The sequence below is a fragment of the Kogia breviceps genome, chromosome 1 (genome assembly GCF_026419965.1).
Source record: "Kogia breviceps isolate mKogBre1 chromosome 1, mKogBre1 haplotype 1, whole genome shotgun sequence".
In the NCBI taxonomy this organism is placed as follows: Eukaryota; Metazoa; Chordata; class Mammalia; order Artiodactyla; family Physeteridae; genus Kogia; species Kogia breviceps.
In genome coordinates this window covers 88250995-88271780 of record NC_081310.1, presented here as the reverse complement: position 1 = coordinate 88271780, position 20786 = coordinate 88250995, and the positions used below count along the sequence as shown (strand labels likewise).

At 43.3% G+C, this 20786-nt stretch overlaps 1 protein-coding gene across 2 annotated transcripts; it reads right to left on the bottom strand.

Moving 5' to 3' along the window:
* Positions 1–12856: 12856 nt before the first annotated feature.
* On the bottom strand, positions 12857–17311 carry CD1D (CD1d molecule). 2 transcript variants are annotated; one of them, XM_059077300.2, is made up of 5 exons: positions 16588–17311; positions 16009–16287; positions 15214–15492; positions 14346–14442; positions 12857–14253 (listed from the first exon to the last, which is right to left on the bottom strand). In XM_059077300.2, exons 1-5 carry the CDS (start codon positions 17165–17167, stop codon positions 14232–14234), a joined length of 1257 nt encoding a protein of 418 aa, XP_058933283.1. In that variant the 5' UTR covers positions 17168–17311; the 3' UTR covers positions 12857–14231. The 2 variants fall into 2 exon arrangements, with proteins under 2 accessions (XP_058933283.1, XP_066895330.1); XM_067039229.1 differs by lacking the exon at positions 15214–15492 and having other exon boundaries at positions 16588–17228.
* Between the last annotated feature and the right edge of the window lie 3475 nt (positions 17312–20786).

Below are 20786 nucleotides of genomic sequence, written 5' to 3'. Positions count from 1 at the left end.
ATAAACATGCTCAGTACCTTTGTTGAGAAAATGTTTCTTTGTCCTAAAGATTATTACCTTTTTAAAGTGCTCTTATATGTTTATGTCCATAAAAGAACAAGCATGAGGATCATCATTGTGGAGTATCAGAGGTAACTTGGGTCCCTCAGTAGGAAAACTGATACTATGTTGCGGACACACACCTTATTATGCAGCAATGAGAAACAACAAATTAGATGTACATATAGCAATAGAGAGGAATCTTAAAACAGTGTTTAGGGGAGGAAAGGTAAGAAAGAGTAAGAGATAGAAAGATAGTAGATAGAGATGATAGATATATCAAACACCATTTGTGAAAATTTAAAATGCATGCACACAAAACAATTTTTAAGGACATATATAAACAAAAAGTTACCCATGAAACACTTTAAAATAGTTGCCTATATATGAAAGTGGGAATGGAATTGGATAATGAGAATAAAGGTAATAAATAAATAAGTTAAACAAAAACAATGTCTTTGCCCAGACCAAAGATGCTAATATGCCATGAGCTGAGGAGTATAACTAATTCAACACTCTATAACTGAGGTCCAACAGATAAATAAATAAACCCACAATAAAGAACAGTAAAGGACTTCCCTGGTGGCACAGTGGTTGAGAATCCACCTGCCAATGCAGGGGACATGAGTTCCAGCCCTGGCCCGGGAATATCCCACATGCCGCAGAGCAATTAAGCCCGTGTGCCACAACTACTGAGCCTGCGCTCTAGAGCCCGCGAGCCACAACTACTGAGCCCATGTGCCACAGCTACTGAAGCCCGTGTGCCTAGAGCCTGTGCTCCACAACAAAGAGAAGCCACCACCATGAGAAGCCTGCGCACCGCAACAAAGAGTAGCCCCCATTCGCCATAACTAGAGAAAGCCCACATGCACCAACAAAGACCCAGAGCAGCCAAAAATAAATTAATTAATTAATGAAAATAAATACATTATAATTTAAAAAATATATTACTATGGGTTATAGCTTTGAACAACATGAACATTTTTCTTATAGAGTCTCCTTTGTGTAGCTGCATGATTAAGTCAGTGATGAATGAGAAAACATAAGTATTTTATGCAATAATAGATTTAATACAAACAATGGGGTGTTACAAAATTGTTGAAAGGTAAAGAGAACAGTCTAAGCTGAGAATTGCAGAAATGACTCCCAAGATGTTTTAACTCCGACCAGGATTGCGTTTAATCAGGTATGGTAATGTGACAGACACAGAGACAATTGCCTTTCATAGAAGAGCTTATTACTTACAACTCCCAAGAGAAAGGGGAACACCATGCCATGCAGGGCCACATGGGATAGTACCAAGAGCAGTCAGGAGAGAGAAGGAATAAGGGGAAAGCATGGGCATAAGCCTCTATTGTGATTTCCACAGGGAAGGCAAGGCAGGGCAAAGTAAACAGTTTAAGATTGGATAATTTGAATAATTTCAGTGGGCTGGCTACGGGTTATAACGGTGGTCTCCAGTTGTTTGGTACCTGGTCCTGGCATGATTAAGGGTAGGGAAAATATTGGCTTGGTATGTAAGAATTAGTAATGGAGGTGGTTGGGGAATATAGGATTTGGATTGGTTGGTTTTCATATGAAAGACTTGTTCACAGGAGAGTTGTTTGCTATCTCAAGAAATTAGCTATCCCTGGGAGAAGCAGTCCCTCCCTGGCAGGTAAGGTCCTCAAGATGTCAGAGGATCATAAAATATAGAAAATTTAAAAAACATGATACACACAGGACACTTTACAACTGATTCACAGTGGTGCTTAGGGGAGGGTAAGTCCTTAATCTATTAAACTCAAAGCCAAATTCAATACAGTGGCTGTAATCCAGGGAAGCTGGACTTGGAGAGATTCTTCTACCACTGCTAACCACGACTACTGTCTATGAACACAGAGATCTGGAGAATGGAAACTGGAATACATCCACAACTCTATTTTCCAGTGAAGAAAAATAGAATAGGAAAAGTTATTCATTTATTCCTGACTTCCAAAGGTCACATATGTAGAATCCTCTTCCAGACAAGATAGAAAAACAAAAACCACATTTACCTTCTGGCTTGACACAACTAAAAACAGTGGACAATCTATACGAAACAACAATGTTTGGACATTGACCATCAGGCAGTACAGGGCAGTGATGTCTGAGAGAGGGTAAATAAACAAGGTGAGTCAATTCACTGCTTAAAGAGAGATTCTAAGATGCAGCCCAGGGCAAGGGATATATGTAGAGCCTAACAGTCTCTCTGAATTGAGGATACAGAGTTAGAAGTTCAGAAAGACAAAGGTGGTTATATTTCACAGGGCAGAGTTGCAGAGAGGAAAAAGCTGCACAGAGAAGTCCACAGATCTGCAGCTGGCACCCCTCTAGTACTTCAGTGAAGTACTCAGAGGGTATTACTTAAAGTAGTGGGTCAAACTTAACCCTAAAGTATGCTCTGATCCTACCTAACAACACTTAAAATCAAGCCTCTAAAGGATCAGAAAGTTTTCCAAGTAACTTAATTTTAACCCCAAACAAAGTTCAAACAAAGTAAACAGAAAAAGTATATCAATGAACAGATCAATAAACTTGATAAAACTCTAGCCTGACTAGTCAGTAAAAAAAAGAGGGAAGACACAAATTAACAATAACAGAAAGGAAAGAGGTAAAATAAATACAGATCCCACATATGTTAAAAGATTAATAAGGGAATATTATAAGTGACTTTATGCCATAAATTTAACAACTTTGAAGAAAAGAATAAACTCCTTAAAAAACATGGTCTACCAAAGTTCACTTAAAATGAAAGAGATCATCTGAATAAGTTTACTTCTATCAAAGAAATTGAATTTGTAGTTAAAAACCTTTCCACAAATGTCACATGAGTGCACCTAATTGGTGAAATCTAATTTACAAACTCCAGCTGCAAAGAAGTTTGAAAAATGTGGGTTTTAACTTTCCAGACTCTGCCATAAAAGAAGGTGCCAAAAGAGGATTTAGCAAGCCAATCAGTGGTATGTACCATTCTGCATTTTGGATAAAGTGGTTTCTTCCTAGATTCCAGTAATTTGGAAAAGCAAAGAGAAAATAGTATATGTACCGCCCCCACCAAATATATATATATATATATATTCTCCTCCACTCTGAAAAACTCTTGAGTGAATTGCAATTGATCATTAGATTTTGGAGCAAGGGAGCCAACACACACGTACATCAGGGAAGCAAGCAATGGATCAATGGGTCCCAGGAGGCTGAGGAATGGAGCTACCCAAATAGTCCAAAGAGTTAGATACCAGCAGTGAGAAAGATGGCAAAGGAAGGTCATGTATTAAGATTTTAGTTGTTTGGGGTAATGACCAAGAGTAAAAATTATGCAAAATTTTGGGTAAGTATGTAGAGTTATTATCAGATTTATATGCTATCTGTTGTCTTATTTTATACTATTTCATATTAATTTAAATTATTGTTATCATAGTTCATCATACTGTGTTACAAAAGATGTCATCGATTGTAAGTACACCAATATTTTAGGTAGCACTAGGAAAGGAAAAACACTGCCAAATGAACACAATATTTTTTTTATCATTTCACGTTTTAACTTTAATTTTTTATTTCTTTTAAATTTCTCTACACATAGATATTATTCATTCTTGTGAATAAACAAAAGAAAAATTTAAGATGAATTAAGGATTCTTAAAACCTCATAGGGCTTCCCTGGTGGCGCAGTGGTTGAGAATCCGCCTGCCGATGCAGGAGACACGGGTTCGTGCCCTGGTCCGGGAAGATCCCACATGCCGCGGAGCAACTAAGCCCGTGAGCCATGGCCGCTAGGCCTGCGCTTCCGGAGCCTGTGCTCCGCAACGGGAGAGGCCACAACAGTGAGAGGCCCGTATACCGCAAAAAAAAAAAAAAAAAAAAAAACCTCATAAAGTTGTTGTAGTTCCTCCAAGTCAGCTTTAAAAGATCTAACTCATTTTATTCAAGGACCCCCCATTGTTCTATGGTTTGCCCACAACAGAGACTTCTAGTTGCCTCCCCAAATTCATTAGTAACAAAACATAATATTTAGCTAGACACATTATCACCGAACTAAATACTATATCTCCCCAGCTTCACCAGTACATTGGTTGCTGTGCTTCTGTGACTACTAACCAAGAAGCAGCAGGAGGGTTGTTGGTGTGTCTTACTTCTGAGAATTCTCCTTAAAGGGGGAAGAAAGGAGATGTCCTTCCCTTCCTCCAGCCTGCTACCCAGAATCTATCATGATAAAACATTAGCATTTCATGTTGAAGCATGACAGTATGTAACCAAGCAATGAGGTGGAAGAAGCCTGAGTCTCTGTTAATTTAATGGAGCTACCTTTGAGTGCCTAGCTCTGGATTTCTTCTATGTGAGAGAGAAATAAACTTTTATTTTGTTTCAGCCCCTGTTATTTGAGCTGTTTATGCTTTAAGCAACTACATCAAATCCTAATTAATGCTTGCTTCTATTTTTTGCCACTACACCTACATACATATGTAAAGAGCTGCAACAATCATTCTTGGACATACATCCTCACATTCTGGTGCTTTCTTTTAATAAAATACAGTCCCAAGAGTAGAATTTCTGAGTTGAGAAGTCTGTGAATTTTTCATGTGAAGAGATTTTTGCCAAATAGCTTCCCACGAGGCTGTTTTTAAAAATCATATATGTATTATTCTCCTTCATCGTTGTCAATTTGTTAGGACAGAATGGATATTTCATTTTTACTTTAATTTGCATTTCCATGACTACTAATGAGGATGATTATCTTTTTTTATGTTTATTAGCCATTTTGGATTTGTTTTATGATTTATCTGTTCAGTCTTTGCCAATTTATTGTTTGAGTGTTGAACTTTTTCTCATAAATTTATGAGACTCTTCTCATTATTAATGTTAGCTAACACCATCTGTACTTTGCAATATAGATATTTCCCCCAATCCACAATTGATTTATGTCATCTATTGCCATACAAAAATTTTATTTTTTTAATATGTGTATATTTTATAGTTTCTGAATTCCTATTTTGGTTAAAAAAAATCTTCAAAACCTCAGTCTTTAGTACATCTGGGGCTTCCCTGGCACAGTGGTTAAGAATCCACCTGCCAATGCAGGGGACACAGGTTCAAGCCCTGGCCCAGGAAGAGCCCACATGCCACGGAGCAACTAAGCCCGTGCACCACAACTACTGAGTCTGTACTCTAGAACCCACGAGCCACAACTACCGAAGCCCACATGCCACAACTACTGAAGCCCACACACCTAGAACCCGTGCTCCACAACGAGGAGCCACCACAAGAAGCCCACGCACCACAGCGAAGAAAGGTCCCTGCTCGCCGTGACTAGGGAAAGCCCACACACAGCACCAAAGACCCAACACAGCCAAAAATAAATAAATAAAATAATAAATTTATTAAAATATATATGGAATTTATTTATATTTATGCTATGAGATAGAGTTCCAATATTATTTTTTGTAGATGGATAGCCAGCCCACTCATTAATTATTCTTTTGCAGTGATATAAAATAACATCATATATTGCCATATATACTGAGATCTATTTCTTACCTCTCTATCCTACTCCTCTATTCAACTATTTGTTGATTTTATTACCATAGTATTTTCCTGATGGTGCCTCTGAGTTTTAATATCCAGAAGGGCAAATCCCATACCCCTACAATATTTTTTTCATATTTTTGGCCATTTTAATAGTACTTAGAATCTCATTTAATTTATACATCATGGGAATTTGATATTTAATTAAATTAAATCTTCTAAAACAAGAATACAGTATATCTTTTCATTAACTCAGAACATGTATTTTGTCATTCAGAGGACTCTACATATAGGGTTTTCTTCATATGGGGGTCTATACCATTCTTGTGAAATTTATTCCTAAGTATTTTATATTTTTGTCACTTTTTTGAATGAACTGTTTATTTCCATTTCCAGTTCCTAATAGAGAGAATTATTGCTAATAGACAGAACACCTTTGATTTTCATATATTTATCTTTTCTACATGACAAAATTCCCTTATAAATTCTAGTTCTTTGTTTTTTTTAAATAGGGCTCCTTGGGTTTTCTGGGTATATGTTTTATCATCAGTGAAAAGACATAAGTTTATTCTTCTTTTCACATGTGTAGGGGGCATAAGGGTCCATTTGCCTTATCTGCTGGCTTTCAGACCCAACAGAAGGATGCTTTAGCTTAACTTTTCAAAGGCTGCAAAGTCAGTAGGCTATCTCAACTGTTCCATCTCTATATAACTCACCCTGTCTAGGCTTGTGCCACTGATTAAGTTATCTGTGTCAGGTTCCCCTTGATCACGATGGTGAGAAATGAACTCTACTTCCTGCCTCTCCTTTACCATCGTCAGTACTTTGAAAATCTAAAATACATAACAGAAGATACAATTTTGCACCTACTAAAAACTGTTCACCATAAGTCACATTCACATTTTTTAGTTGAAATTTCTCAAGGTCAGTATAGTATCCTTCTCTCACCAAAAAGATGTCAAGCTGACATTGCTGTGATGGCATTGCTATTGTTGAAATTTAGAATCTGAAGTACAGGCCATATATGCAACTTTCCACTTTCTTCCATTTCTAGTTATTCTGTTTAGAACTAACAGAAATTAATCTCAGATCAATTTTTTACCCTGCTTTTACACTGGGTCTCTTCCATCTGCCAACAACTGTATGTTGACTTATGGACTATAAGTCATTCTGTAGTTGTCTTTCCAACTGAACTCATTATAGTCCACAGTAATATCAGAAGTCAGGATTAAATTCTAAGTCCATCTCAACACTTAAATAAATTTTCCAATACAGTCACAGCAAGTGTATCAAAGTGCATTAGCTCCAGTGCTAGGGGGTTATAATTTATGCAGGATGCAGACACGGAATGCAAGACAATTCTGAGCAACCTTTTTCATTTGCAACTTGCATTGTTTTCACCTCTGCAGAAGAGATTTTTGGTACTGTTCCCTGGCTCTTTTTCTGTTTTGATTGACTGCCCTTTTTTAATAGCCCTTTACTACTGCTCTACATGTATCAGCAACACGGAGTTGTTTAATTATTCATCTCTGTGTTCTACTCCTGCCACAGCCCTCATCCCTCCAACTCCTAAAATAGCTTTTCACAAACAAGGCCTCTAGTTTATTTTCATTTCTACCAAGCGGAACAAGGAAGTTGTAAATGTTTCCCTTAAGTTCTGAAAACAAGCCACTTAAAGACAAAAGGTACAGGGCTTTCCTGGTGGCGCAGTGGTTGAGAGCCCGCCTGCCGATGCAGAGGATATGGGTTCGTGCCCCGGGCCGGGAAGATCACACACGCCACGGAGCTGCTGGGCCCGTGAGCCATGGCCGCTGAGCCTGCGCGTCCGGAGCCTGTGCTCCGCAATGGGAGAGGCCACAACTGTGAGAGGCCCGCATACCGCAAAAAAAAAAAAAAAAAAGACAAAAGGTACAGCACTAAATCTGGCTTGATAAAGGAAATATGTTATTACAATTAAATCTACAATTGTCCCCTGTCTTTCCACCTGGAGGCAATTTTCAAATCATAGCATAGCAAGGGAAAACCCAAGAAGAGCATGGAAATCTCAATTAAGTTGAGGAGACAGAGATGGAAGTTCAGTCTCTGTGACCCATCTAGAAAGGTCAAGTGGTCTTGGGACTTCCCTGGCATACCAGTGGTTAAGACGCCTTGCTTCCATTTCAGGGGACACAGGGTTTGATCCCTGGTCTGGAAACTAATATCCTACATGTTGCGTGGTGTGGCAAAAAAAAAAACAGAAACAACAAATAAAAAGGACAAGTGGTATAACACCTGCAGATGGAGTCCCAAGTTCCAGAAACTCAGTGAGCCTTCTTCTCTCTCATATCTCACACACACAGACACACACACACGCACACACACACATACACGCACACGCTGGGGCACACTGAAATCAAATGTCCTAAACAAGAGAGATAAAGAAAAAAGATTTAAAGCAACTGGGGGAAAGCATACCTTACCTACATGGGGGAAAATAAGAATAAACACAGACTTGGGTCAATAACAATGCAAAGCAGGAGGCGGTGGAACAATACCTTTATGGTGCTTGAAAAATCTTCAAATCAGAATTCTATATCCTGCAAATATCTTTCAAAAATGAAAGCAAAAACAAAAAAGACTATTTCAGAAAATAAAAACTGAGTGAATTTGTTGCCAATAGATCTGAACTATAAGAAATATGAAAGGAATTTCTTCTGGTTGAAGAAAAAAGACAATAGATGGGGCTTCCGTCGTGGCGCAGTGGTTGAGAGTCCGCCTGCCGATGCAGGGGACACGGGTTCGTGCCCCGGTCCGGGAAGATCCCACATGCCGCGGAGCGGCTGGGCCCGTGAGCCATGGCCGCTGAGCTTGCGCGTCCGGAGCCTGTGCTCCGCAACGGGAGAGGCCACAACAGTGAGAGGCCCGCGTACCACAAAAAAAAAAAAAAAAAAAAAAAAAGACAATAGATGAAATCTTGGATCTATAGAAAAGAATGAAGAGTACTAGAAATGGTAAATTCATCAGTAAATATTCAAGAATATTTCTTCTTTTTTAAAAATATTTTAACAATAACTTTAAAGCAAAAACAATAAATTGTGGCATTAAATTCATATATAAAATTCATATATAAAAGTAAACTTCCTGACAACAATACACAAAGAACAGGAGGGGGGAAATGGAAATACATTGTGCATGGTTCTTACAATATATGTAAAGTAATATAATATTATTTAAAGGTAGCCAGTGCTTTATTAAAAAATATATATTGTAAATCCTAGAGCAATGCCTTTAAAAAGGTTTAAAAAGAGGCATACCAGTAAGCCACTAGTGGAGAAAATATAGAATCCTAAAAAGGAAAACATACAGATGGGACAAATAGAAAACAAATGGCAAGAAAGTAGACTTAACCCATGTCAAAAATTGCATTAAAGTTAAATTTAATCATCAAATTTAAGTGTTCAAAACAGTCTAATTAAAAGGCAGAAATTGTCATAATGGATAAAAAAGCAAAACCCAACTATTTTCTATCTACAGAAAACACACTTTAACAATAAAGACACATATAGGTTAAAAATAGAAGATGGAAGAAGAGATACTAAGTAAACCCTAATAATAAGAAAGCACGAGTAGCTATTTTAATATCAGACAAAGTAGAATTCAGGATAAGGAATATCAGAAATAAAAGAGGGGAGACTTCCCTGGTTAAGACTTCACCTTTGGGCTTCCCTGGTGGTGCAGTGGTTAAGAATCTGCCAGCGGGCTTCCCTGGTGGCGCAGTGGTTGAGAGTCCGCCTGCCAATGCAGGGTACGTGGGTTCGTGCCCCGATCCGGGAAGATCCCACATGCTGCGGAGCGGCTGGGCCCGTGAGCCATGGCCGCTGGACCTGCGCGTCCGGAGCCTGTGCTCCACAACGGGAGAGGGCACAACAGTGAGAAGCCTGCGTACCGGAAAGAAAAAAAAAAAAGAATCTGCCAGCCAGTGCAGGGGGCACAGGTTCAAGCCCTCGTCCAGGAAGATCCCACATGCTGCAGAGCAACTAAGCCTTTGCGCCACAACTACCGAGCCTGTGCTCTAGAGCCTGTGTGCCAAGAAGCCCGCGTGCCTAGAGCCCATGCTCAGCAACAAGAGAAGGCCACGCACCGCAACAAAGAGGAGCCCCTGCTCACCACAACTAGAGAAAGCCCGCGTGCAGCAACGAAGACCCACCACAGCCAAAAATAGATAAATAAAATTAAAAAAATTAAAAAAAAAAAAGACTTCACCTTCCAATGCAGGGGGTGTGGGTTCCCTCCCTGGTCAAGGAGCTAAGATCCCTCATGCATGCCGCAACTAAGACCCAGTGAGCCTAAATAAATAAATAAATAAATAAATTTTTAAAGAAAAGATCCTGCATGCCGCAATCAAGATCCTGCATGCGGCAAAGAAGATCCCACATGCCACAACTAAAGACCTAGGGCAGGGACTTCCCTGGTGGCACAGTTGTTAAGAATCCACCTGCCAATGCAGGGGACTGGGTTCGATCCCTGGTCCGGGAAGATCCCACATACAGCGGAGCAACTAAGCCCTTGAGCCACAAAGCCCGGGTGTCTAGAGCCCGTGCTCCACAACAAGAGAAGCCACTGCAATGAGAAGCCCGCGCACCGCAACGAAGAGTAGTCCCTGCTCACCACAACTAGAGAAAGCGCGTGCACAGCAACGAAGACCCAATGCAGCCAAAAATAAATAAATTTAAATGTGGCATGTTTAAGAAGAAAAAAGAGTACATAACTGGAGGGATTATATTTGTAGAACAGAAAGTAAATATGATAAAAAAGAAAACTGGCACAGCCAAATAAATAAATAAATAAAAGGTAATGTACACACTCATGTATAAACCAGGGAGGAGAGATGAGGAACTCATTATTGGATAATCCTGATTTTCACAAGAAAACAGGAAAGATGGTTCTGCAGGGTGAAAAGCAGGGACAGACAAACATGTGGAAACACCCCCATAGAGATGGTTCAATAAAATCAGTAAAAGAATACAAGTCTTGCGAAGACCCAGCCGGAGTAAGTAAAAGAAATTGAAGAGGGCTTCCCTGGTGGCGCAGTGGTTGAGAATCCGCCTGCTGATGCAGGGGTCACGGGTTCGTGCCCCGGTCCGGGAAGATCCCACATGCCGCGCAGCGGCTGGGTCCGTGAGCCATGGCCGCTGAGGCTGCGCGTCCGGAGCCTGTGCTCCGCAACGGGAGAGGCCACGACAGTGAGAGGCCCGCGTACCACAAAAAAAAAAAAAAAAAAAAAGAAGTTGAAGAGAATAAAGCCTTTCCCATCACTGTAGCTCAGAGCAAGAACTCGGCTGAAAATAAGGGATGATAATGAACACAGACGACAAAGAAAGATCAGAGGGACAAGAGAATCTGGGGAGTGGGCCATGGGAGTGGGAAGATTTATGTGACCTGAGAATAGAGGCCAGTCCCAGGAGGAAGATCAGAAGAGCCAGGGTTGAGCCACTGCACAGCACAAATAGAAAACAATAAATCAACAGAAAATTTGTCTGAGCCAGTCCCAGTTTACACCTGTCCTGGCCTAACCGTTAACCATACCCCTCTCAACTACACCCTGAACAAAGGCCCCTGTGAATGAGCAGAGTAGATGCACTGAAAGTGGAGCAGGTAATGACTTTCTGAGGATGGTTTTGGCAAAGAAGAACATGAAATCTAAGTTCGTGGGGGAAGAGCTAAACCACATAGCAAAGTGGGTCAATTCCATGTCATCGACTTATGAGCAAAAAGCAAATTCAAGAAATAGCTTTGGAAAGTTCAGATTTCCTACGTATGGTCAAGAGTAGGCACATGTATCCACTTGAGTCCAATCAGGAAATAGAAACCACACAGTGAGCTAAACCGAGGAAGTTTAATAGAATTATTAAACTATAATGGGAAACTAACTATAAGATATAAGAAAACTCTACATGGAACTCTAGGGCCGAAGGAGAATGTTTAAGGCAGAATAAAGTTGGAAGGGTAACCCCTCCCCAAGCCTGGAGCACAGACTTCCTTGGAGAAGGTGCCATTTAGCCCTTTGGGAAGCAGAGAAGTTTGCTGGTTTGTCCAGGGCAGAGCTGGCCTTCAGTCACTGGACAAGCTGGAAGCAACCCTCCAGACCTCAGGTGGGGGCTTGCAAAGAGAGTGAGACTCAGCGGAAACCTCTGGGAAGCAGGTGGACTTAGCAGAGGCCATATGACCATCTGAAGAGAGGATGGGGCGCTGGGAGGGGCAGAAAGCCTTTGGAGTGCTGGTTTCCACGTGAAGGTTATTTCCAGGCTGAAGCTACAAGGTTACTGAGTGTCCATGAGCTCTGGGCACATGGCTGAGGCAGCACCCCAGAGGATGCCTTCACACCCACTCTGCTGACCCACCCTGCGGGAGCTGGAAACTACGGGAGAGCGCCTATCTCCTGCAGTACCTCTCCAGGGCCCTCTACTGACAAAGCTTAACACTGTGCTCACTTTGAAGAAGAAATGATTAGAGGAATTGCATCCATTATCACTGAGCATATAATGAAGGATGAATTTGGAGTTCAATGGCAATAACACTCAGCACAGCACTCAATAAGGAACCCGATATCCATAAAGAGAATATTAGCACACTCTAAAATGAATTCTAAGGATTTTCTGAGATATTCTGAACTGAGTATTTGAAGGAAGAAGACGGAATTTCCTAGAGAAATAGACGTTTACCTCCAAAATAAACCAAAGTTGCTTAAAAACGAACCAGAGCTAAGGTAAATTCATGCTGAAGCATTCCCAAAAAGATTGCAGAAAGCACTTTAACACACATGCCCTGAGACTGCGGAAGGCCAATGGGATTGGTTCAGAAGCTTGACACTGCTTAAGGAAGCTAGGCTGAAGAGCATCACCTGAGAGCAGTGTGGTACCAAAAACTGTTAACAGGCCCTACATTTTTTGTGGGCTTTTTTTGTTTTTTGTTTTTTGCAGTACACGGGCCTCTCACTGTCGTGGCCTCTCCCGCCGCGGAGTACAGGCTCTGGACGCGCAGGCTCAACGGCCATGGCTCACGGGCCCAGCCGCTCCGTGGCATGTGGGACCCTCCTGGACTGGGGCACGAACCCGTGTCCCCTGCATTGGCAGGCAGACTCTCAGCCACTGCGCCACCAGGGAAGCCCCAGGCACTACATTTTTAAAGGCATTGTAGATTGCCAAACATCTGTACACATTTGCTCCCCACAGCATTTGTGAGATAATCTATCTTAGTCCATCTGGGCTGCTAGAACAAAATACCATAAACTGGGTGGCTTAAAAACAATAGAAATTTATTTCTCACAATTCTAGAGGCTGGGAACTCCCAGATTAAGTGAGGGTCCACTTTCTGGTTCATAGACGGCAACTTCTTGCTGTGTCTTCACATGGTGGAGGGGATAAGGACCTGTTTTTATTATTTTACATTTTTATTACTATACATTGGAGTATAGTTGATTTACAATGTTGTGTTAGTTTCAGGTGTATAGCAAAGTGATTTAGTTATACCTATACATATATCTATTCTTTCTTAGATTCTTTCCCATATAGGTTATAACAGAATATTGAGTAGAGTTCCCTGTGCTATAGATAAGGACCGTTTTTATAAGAGCACTAGCCCCATTCGCAAGAGCTCAGACCTCATGATTTAATCTCCTCCCAGAGACCTCACCTTCTAATACCATCACCTTGGGTATTTGGTTTTCAACATATGAATTAGCAGGGGTTGGGGGGCGGGGGACACGGGACATAGACGTCCAACCTGTAGCATGGTCAGGACAGGAGACTGCTCACGCCTACCCAAATGGGTTCAGCCCAGCCCACATAGTGTCTCATTCAATAGCTGTAAGTAGGACCACTTGAGAAAAATATCCCTACCAAAAGTAGCTTTTTCTACATAATATAAATACACCATGATTTCTCCTCTTTTAATCAAGTTACGCCAAGTAAAAAGCTTGAGACACCTCTGTTTCTTACAGCTTAATTTTCTTTTAAAGAGAAAACGTCCCTCTTTATAAATCCAAATTCACAATAGAAGCTAGGTCCTGAAACTGCCAATATGTCATTCAGGACAAACTTTTTACATTAGAGACACAAACTGGGAGCCCCAGGGTTGTCGTCAGCCAGCAGAGGTGTATTTGGGGTATCCCACACCCCAAATATTGTAAAAGTTTGAGTCAACACATTGATATCAGGCGTGTTCACATATAAACCTAGACTTCCACTTTTCTTGAAAAAAATGTGGGTTACAGGCAAGCCAGGGTCTTACTTTCTACTTGATAGCAAACAGCTGGACCTGTTTCCTTTGGATGGGAAAAGTGCTTTCCAGTTCACTGCAGATTCCATCATTCAAATAATGACCACCCACCCACCCCCCAACACACACACACACTTACACCCCAGCCTTTATCTGCTTGTCCCTGAGAGGTATCTGACTTTGCACTTCTGTTTTTACAGAACCACGTGGGCTTATACACTTGTAATATACTGAAAAAGAACTTAAATCCTCTTAAAGTGTTCAAAGGATGCGACAAAAGCTGCCTTATGATTGTTCTCTGCTTCTTCAAGGTAGCTGTCTTTCACCCTCAAATTCTGAGCACTAAAGCCCTGAAATCCTAAGGTCCAGACAGACAGGTGTGGTGAGGACAGTCACAGGATGTCTTGATAGAGGCTGTGAGAAAAAACAAAGAGACCATAAGGACAGGGGGAGAGGAGAAGATATGGGGAGAGAAGTTGAGGGAAGGAGGAGACGGAGAGACTTACCAGCGCTTCTTAAACCAGAACGCGAAGCCTCCACCAATCAGAAGGAGGGACAGCAGTATGGCCATGGCAATCAAGCCCACAGAGGCGTGGCTCTGGTCTGTTTGAGGGAACACAGGATGTGCCTCATCCCAGGGTCCCGCCCTATTTCAAGTCCCCTGGTATAAGCACATGTGAGGATGCCAGGTGTTTCCTATTACCTCCCCCACTTAACATGCCCACTTGTATTCCTCTGAAGTTTAGGTGCCCCATCTTTTCTCAGGGTCTGGGCATCCATAATTCGGTTCACTTCAGCATATGCTAGTGCAACATATAGGGGAAGGCAACAGTTTTGTTGCTAGGCAGACCTGAGTCTAAATCCAGCTCTTCTAGTTTCTAATGATGAGACTCAGGGTAGCTTACTTGACCTAACTTAGCCTCAATTTCTCATCCATAAAATGAAAATAATAGTACCTGCTTCAAAGGATAGTTAGGATGATTAGCTGAAATGCTGTATGCAGAGTGTGCGGCTCACACAAAAGAAGCACTCAATAAACCACAGCTATCTCTGTTGCCCTGCCTTTCAAAGTCCCCAGTTCTCTCTTCTGGGGAACGAATCCTCCTGGGATTCTGTACTTGCTGCCTATTTCTGGATCTGTGGGATTTTTAGTCTGGGTTTTTTTTTTTTGTATATGGAACACCTTGTCTCAATCCTTTTTGAGTTCAGATTTTTATTCCTCTCCTTTCAGAATCCTCTCCTTCTATCCTTCCTGGTATGGGGCTTCATTTCCTCCATCTTGGGTATGTCAACCCCTTCCCCTTCCCCAGTCCCTCCCTCTGTGCTTGAGGACCATCTCCTCCCATTCCCAGCTGGGCCCCGGTTCTATCTCACCCCAGTAGAGGATGATGTCCTGGTCTCCTAGACTGCTGTGCTTCACTCGGCAACTGAGGCCAGCTGCCTCCCCAGCCGTCACATCCAGGGTTACTCGGAGATACCAAGTCCCGTCAGCATTGGGCACAACATCACCTTGCCGAGTGCCAGGCTTCTCCTGCTCGCCCCTCATCCACATCACCCACACGGGTTTCGGGTAGAATCCTGAGACGTGGCACACCAGCAGCAGACGGCCAGGCCCAGGACTGGGCCCACTGGACAGCCAGGCCTCAGGCTTCACTGTATCCAACAAGGGAATGAGGCATCTTAAAGTGAAGATTCTGCATTAGAGGCTCTGGGCCTCATAGCAGGCTCATGGGTCCTACATTTCCACCTCTGGAGATGAACTCCCACAACTTCCATCCGTTTATACTAGCTTCTGCAGGAAAGGCTTCCCTGATCCACGTTCCCTTTCCTGATCCAGTCTACTGTAAATGCCCCTTCTCTGTACTCCCAGGGTACCCTGTGTTCAGCTGCAACATATGTAGCATGTTTCAAATACTGCTTTAACTGTTCATCTGTCTTACCATCCTTCCCCTCAAGCAGAGATCCTGCTTGACCCCCAGTGCTTATTTAATTCAATTCATGGAACCCAAAGGGTGCTCAGTTAACATCTGTGGAATGAATCAATACCCTCACACCTTATCCAACCCCTTCTCTTCCCATGATGCTCAAAGGGATGTGAACCCTGGAATGAAAACCCCAGATGGAGCCCAGAGTGGAGTGGAGGGCAGGAGGTGACAGAGGCAGGCTGACCTTGCTTCTCCAGCTCAGACTTCCCTGTCTCCAGGATGCCTCTGACAAGTCGGGGGCAGATGTCGTGGAAGAGCCACTGCACTGTTTCCCTGGTCCCTTGGTCCTCGTTGAGCACCCTGCAGGCCATCTGGCCCCAAGGTGGGGCATCTGGAGCTGACACCCAAGACGTTCCCTGGAAACTCAGGACATCTCTTCCTTGAAATGCTGCACGGATGAAGCTTTCTGAGGTGTTCCCCGGGAGCACCTCACATCCAGCAGACACCTGGATCTCAAAGGGATCTGAGGAGAAGAATGGAGAGAGAGCTATGAAGGGCTTAAAAGATTGAAAAGGGTGGAAGAAATTGGCGTGAGGTTTACACTGCGGACCCAGAGTTCATGTAAATGAGAGTGGGTGACCTGTAGCAGGAGAAACAAGGGGTATTTTGACAAGTCAAGCTGGGACCTCTCAGGCAGCAGTGGAAATCAGAAGGGAGAGAGGAGAGAATCTTATCAGGTGGGGCCAGAACCTCCCGGCTGGGATTCTGCGTCTACTGTCTTCTCCCCCAGGCAACTGTCCACGATCCCATCCCTCCAGCTCACAGTCGACGTGCAGCATTTTGACGAATTCCCGTATGTCCCTGGTGAAGCTTCTGCGATAAACCTGAAATGTCTGTTGCAGCTGCTTCCACTGCTGGTCGCTGAATGTGCCCTGGGACCAGGGCTTCAGGAAGCAGATGGTGTCCGAGTCATTGCGCCAAGTGTAGGCCTGCAGGTCGCCCAGCCACGCCAGGCCGTCCGTACGCGTCCAGCTGCTGTTGGCGAAGGACGAGATCTGAAGGCAGAGGAGGGGGAAATGCCTTTGCGGGGCTGGAGAGAAGGCAGGTCGGAGGGGCCGAGGGAGCGGGAGGCAGAGCAAAGAAGGGAGGAGAAGGAAGAAAAAAATAAACAAACAAACAGATGGGCTTGGTAAGGAGGGGTGATGTCTACTAGCTCTGAGCCAAGCTCCCTCTCCCGGGGCCGAGGGGCAAGGGGCGGGGAGCATCAGGTTCTCGGGTGGGTGGATCAAGCTCCCGACTTTCCGATGTGCGTCTGTCTCCACCCTCCCGCAGCGAGCGTCGGCCGCTTTCCCAGCCCGGCTCCCTCTAGCAGCCCTCCACCCGGGCGCCCCTGTTCCACTCATCCTCAGAGCTTCCCTAAATCTGGGGGAGCCTCCAGAACAACAGGAACAGCGCGCGCCCCACGTCACTGGGCGTGGAAACCTCGCGGAGCTGCTAGCTCTGCTCTCAGACCACGGACCTCAGGTCTCCTCCCCCGGCCCCTCCCTCCTCCCCGCCCCCCACGCCCGCCCACAAGCCCCTGGCTTCCGCAGGAGCCGAACAGCCTGAACTTTGGCCAGGTTGCTGGCCAAATTCCCAAAGCCTGGACGCAGGCAGAACTCCGATTCTGGCTTGCCCGGGGTTTGCTTCCAACCCAGTCCAGTCCAGGGGTCCCTTTTTCATCTGCCAGATGGTCTGTCTCCTCGTTAGGTGTTTGAGCTGCAAAGAGCCCTGGTCGGTGTCCTAGGAATCCTGACACAGGCACTCAAGTGTTTCTCACAACCGCCTTGTCTAAATCTCCTTTTTCATCGTGGAGTTAAGGATAGCACGTGGAAAACTTTACAACTACTATGTAAGTTTTAAAAACAGGACATAAAGTTGTATCTATCGTATAACTTCTACCATGTTAAAAATGCAAAAAAAAAAAAAAAAAAAAAAAAATGTTTTTAAGTGAGAGGGAAGTCCATGGCTCAGCAGTTGTTGTCTCTAGGCAGAGAGACTATGGATGATTTCAATCTGCTTTACATTTTTTATGTCTTCCAAAATTTCTACAAGTGCAAACACCACATTAATAATAAAATAATAATATTAACCCTAATTTTCTCAGTTCTACATTAAGAGGACGGGACTGGGTTGGCTAAGATTTTTCAGGCTTTAATATCCCAAGATGCTTCCACCTCAGTGTCCCCAGCCCCAGCCCCTCTTTCCTCCTGTCATGGTCCCTGCATCCACGCCTCCATTTTCTCTGTCTTCCCTGATTCTTTTGGGGGAGTAGCCCTAGACTCTCCTCTTCCTCCCCTCCCATCTCCCACCTGGTCTCTGCCTGCTCACTTTCTCCTCTGGTTCCTCACTCATTCACTAGGCAAATATGAGCTTCTGTTTGAAAGAACAGAGACAAGATTATGATGCATACCTAGACAGCCAGCTTCCTACTTCTCACACTGAAAATAAAATCAACAAGACCTAGGGGTTCAGAACTTCAGATCATGGTGAGAAAAAACGGCCCCTCTTTGGTGAGTCTGAACCTGGGCAGCACCCTGGCACCTCCCCCACCACTTCTTTTATCCAATCCATCGGCAACTCTCCTCTATTTTACCTCTTTTGAAATATCTCTTGAGTGTGCTCACTTGTCTACGTTTCCACCACCACCCTATCCTTTTGCCCTACCTCCTGAAATAGCTTTCTCAGGATATGGCCTAAAAACTGTGTGCCCTCTGACGTTGGTCTACTTTGCAAAATTATCTCTCGCCCTAGTCTCACTTGCACTGGATCGTAACAGCTGATATGTTATCAGTTCCTCTAATATGCAAAGCTGCTTCCTGCCCGAGGTCTTTGCATAAACAATTCCTTCGGTTTAAAGCTCTTGGCCCCCTCCTTCCCTCACTCCCTTACAATCCATAGTTATTTCCTTCCTTCTCAGATCTCAGCTCAAAAGTTATTTTTCTCAGGGGAGTCGTCTCAGACCTCCCACACTGTGTGAACAAAGGCAGAAGAACTAGGTCAGCACCATTTCCACTCCTTGTACAATAGCTAGCTTTGTAAACCTTTCCTCCCAGCATGTATCAGAGCTTGTAATTATAGACATGTTCACAAGTCTGTCTCTCTGTGTCTTCTCCTCAATCCACTAAAGAGCGGCCAGAATTCAAGGATCATGTTTTCTTCCCATTCTGCCAACATTAATGCTTCCGTTCTCCCTCACTCTGCTGTAGTGAGAGCCCTAAAGAGAATAGGCTCCTGCTCCTGCTTCTAGGCTGGCATCTTGGAAAGAGCCCTTACCCAGCCTAGCTTATGATGCTTAATGTTGCCCCAAAGCTGTTTGCGATAACATGGAAAACTTATTTCTATTATTTCAAGTAAGAGGTTAAGTGATTAAATCAGGATACAAAATTGCCCGAATAGCGGATAGAAGCCTGCAAGGGAGGGAAGCTATGAAGACAGAAGTAAAAAGAAAAATAGTTATATGAATTATGGAACAATATCTAACTTTGCATTCTTGAAATTTCCAACCTGCCTTTAAAGACTTGCACAGTTCTGTTTAGTTTATCTGTATCTTTAAATTTTCAAGTACTATCATCTTTTCAGACATAAAGACAAGAATTGTTTTTTTATCAAGAACAAAAACAGACAGTATAGCCTTCAAAAGTTAGGATTACCTGGAGATAAATATATTTTTCCAAAGGTCAGTTGAGTCAGTCAATTTTTAGCTATTCCAAGATTCACTGCTGGGCTTCCCTGGTGGCGCAGTGGTTGAGAGTCCGCCTGCCGATGCAGGGGACACGGGTTAGTGCCCCGATCCTGGAGGATCCCACATGCCGCGGAGCGGCTGGGCCCGTGAGCCATGGCCGCTGAGCCTGCGCGTCCGGAGCCTGTGCTCCGCAATGGGAGAGGCCACAACAGTGAGAGGTCTGCAGAAAAAAAAAAAAAAAAAAAAAAAAAGATTCACTGCTTTCTTCTGGGAAGGGACTCATGGAATCATGGAGGAATCTTTGGGGGCAAGACTCACCCTCACATACTGGGGGTCAGAAAACCAGAGCACAGAGAGGAGGTGATTTACCCAAGTCCTCAAAATCAGCTCAGGGTAGGGAGAAGTCAGCCATAGTAACTTCCACTTTGCCCAGGAAATGGCTACAATCCATGCCCCCAGATTAATCATGTCTTTGACTTCTAGAGTGTTTCTGACTCCCAAAGAGCTTTCCCGTATGCCATTTTGCTTAATCCCCATAACAACTGTGAGAGATAGGGATTGTTATTCTTACTTTGTCAATGAGGAAACCAAATCAAAGAGAGTACAATGCAACACACAGTAATATCTCAGAGTCCACACTAGAACTTGATCTTCTAACTCCTGGTCCAGCATATTTCCTTTTCTCTCACAGCTGCATTCTGAGATTGTACCTCCTACTCTAAGGAGGTGGTTAAATGATATGACTACCGTGGTTTCTTTTAACCTTGGGAGTCTGTAATCCTAGGTCATCACAGCTAGAGAACAGAGTAGGGATTTCTTGGATGGGAGTGAGGTTGGACTAGAATCCAAGAATCACAGATGATTTGACTATAAATAGCCACAAATATAATTGGTTATGGACTAAGTAATCGGAAGCCCAAGTATCATGAAGGCTTTGTGAGTATCCCGCCCACCTCCCCACCCCCTACCCCTCTTCCCAGAGAGAGGAATAATGGGAACTTCCTGCTTTCTGCTGATTTTACCGAGCTGGCTTCAAAGTCATCTGTCTCTCTCTATTGTATTCTGATTGGTTCTGATCACCATATGTTGATTTGCTTAGTTCTCTTTTTAACTCCTAGCATTACTGTTCAGTAGGCTGGTTTGGTTTAAATTTCTGAATAAATTTCCCCACTGATCTCCATAGTACTTTCATTTGCTCTTACTGATTTATATGAATCATATGCACATATCACTATCTGAAACTAACCAACTCATTTATTTTGCTTGTTTATTTTCTGATCTGTTTCCCTGGTCTTACT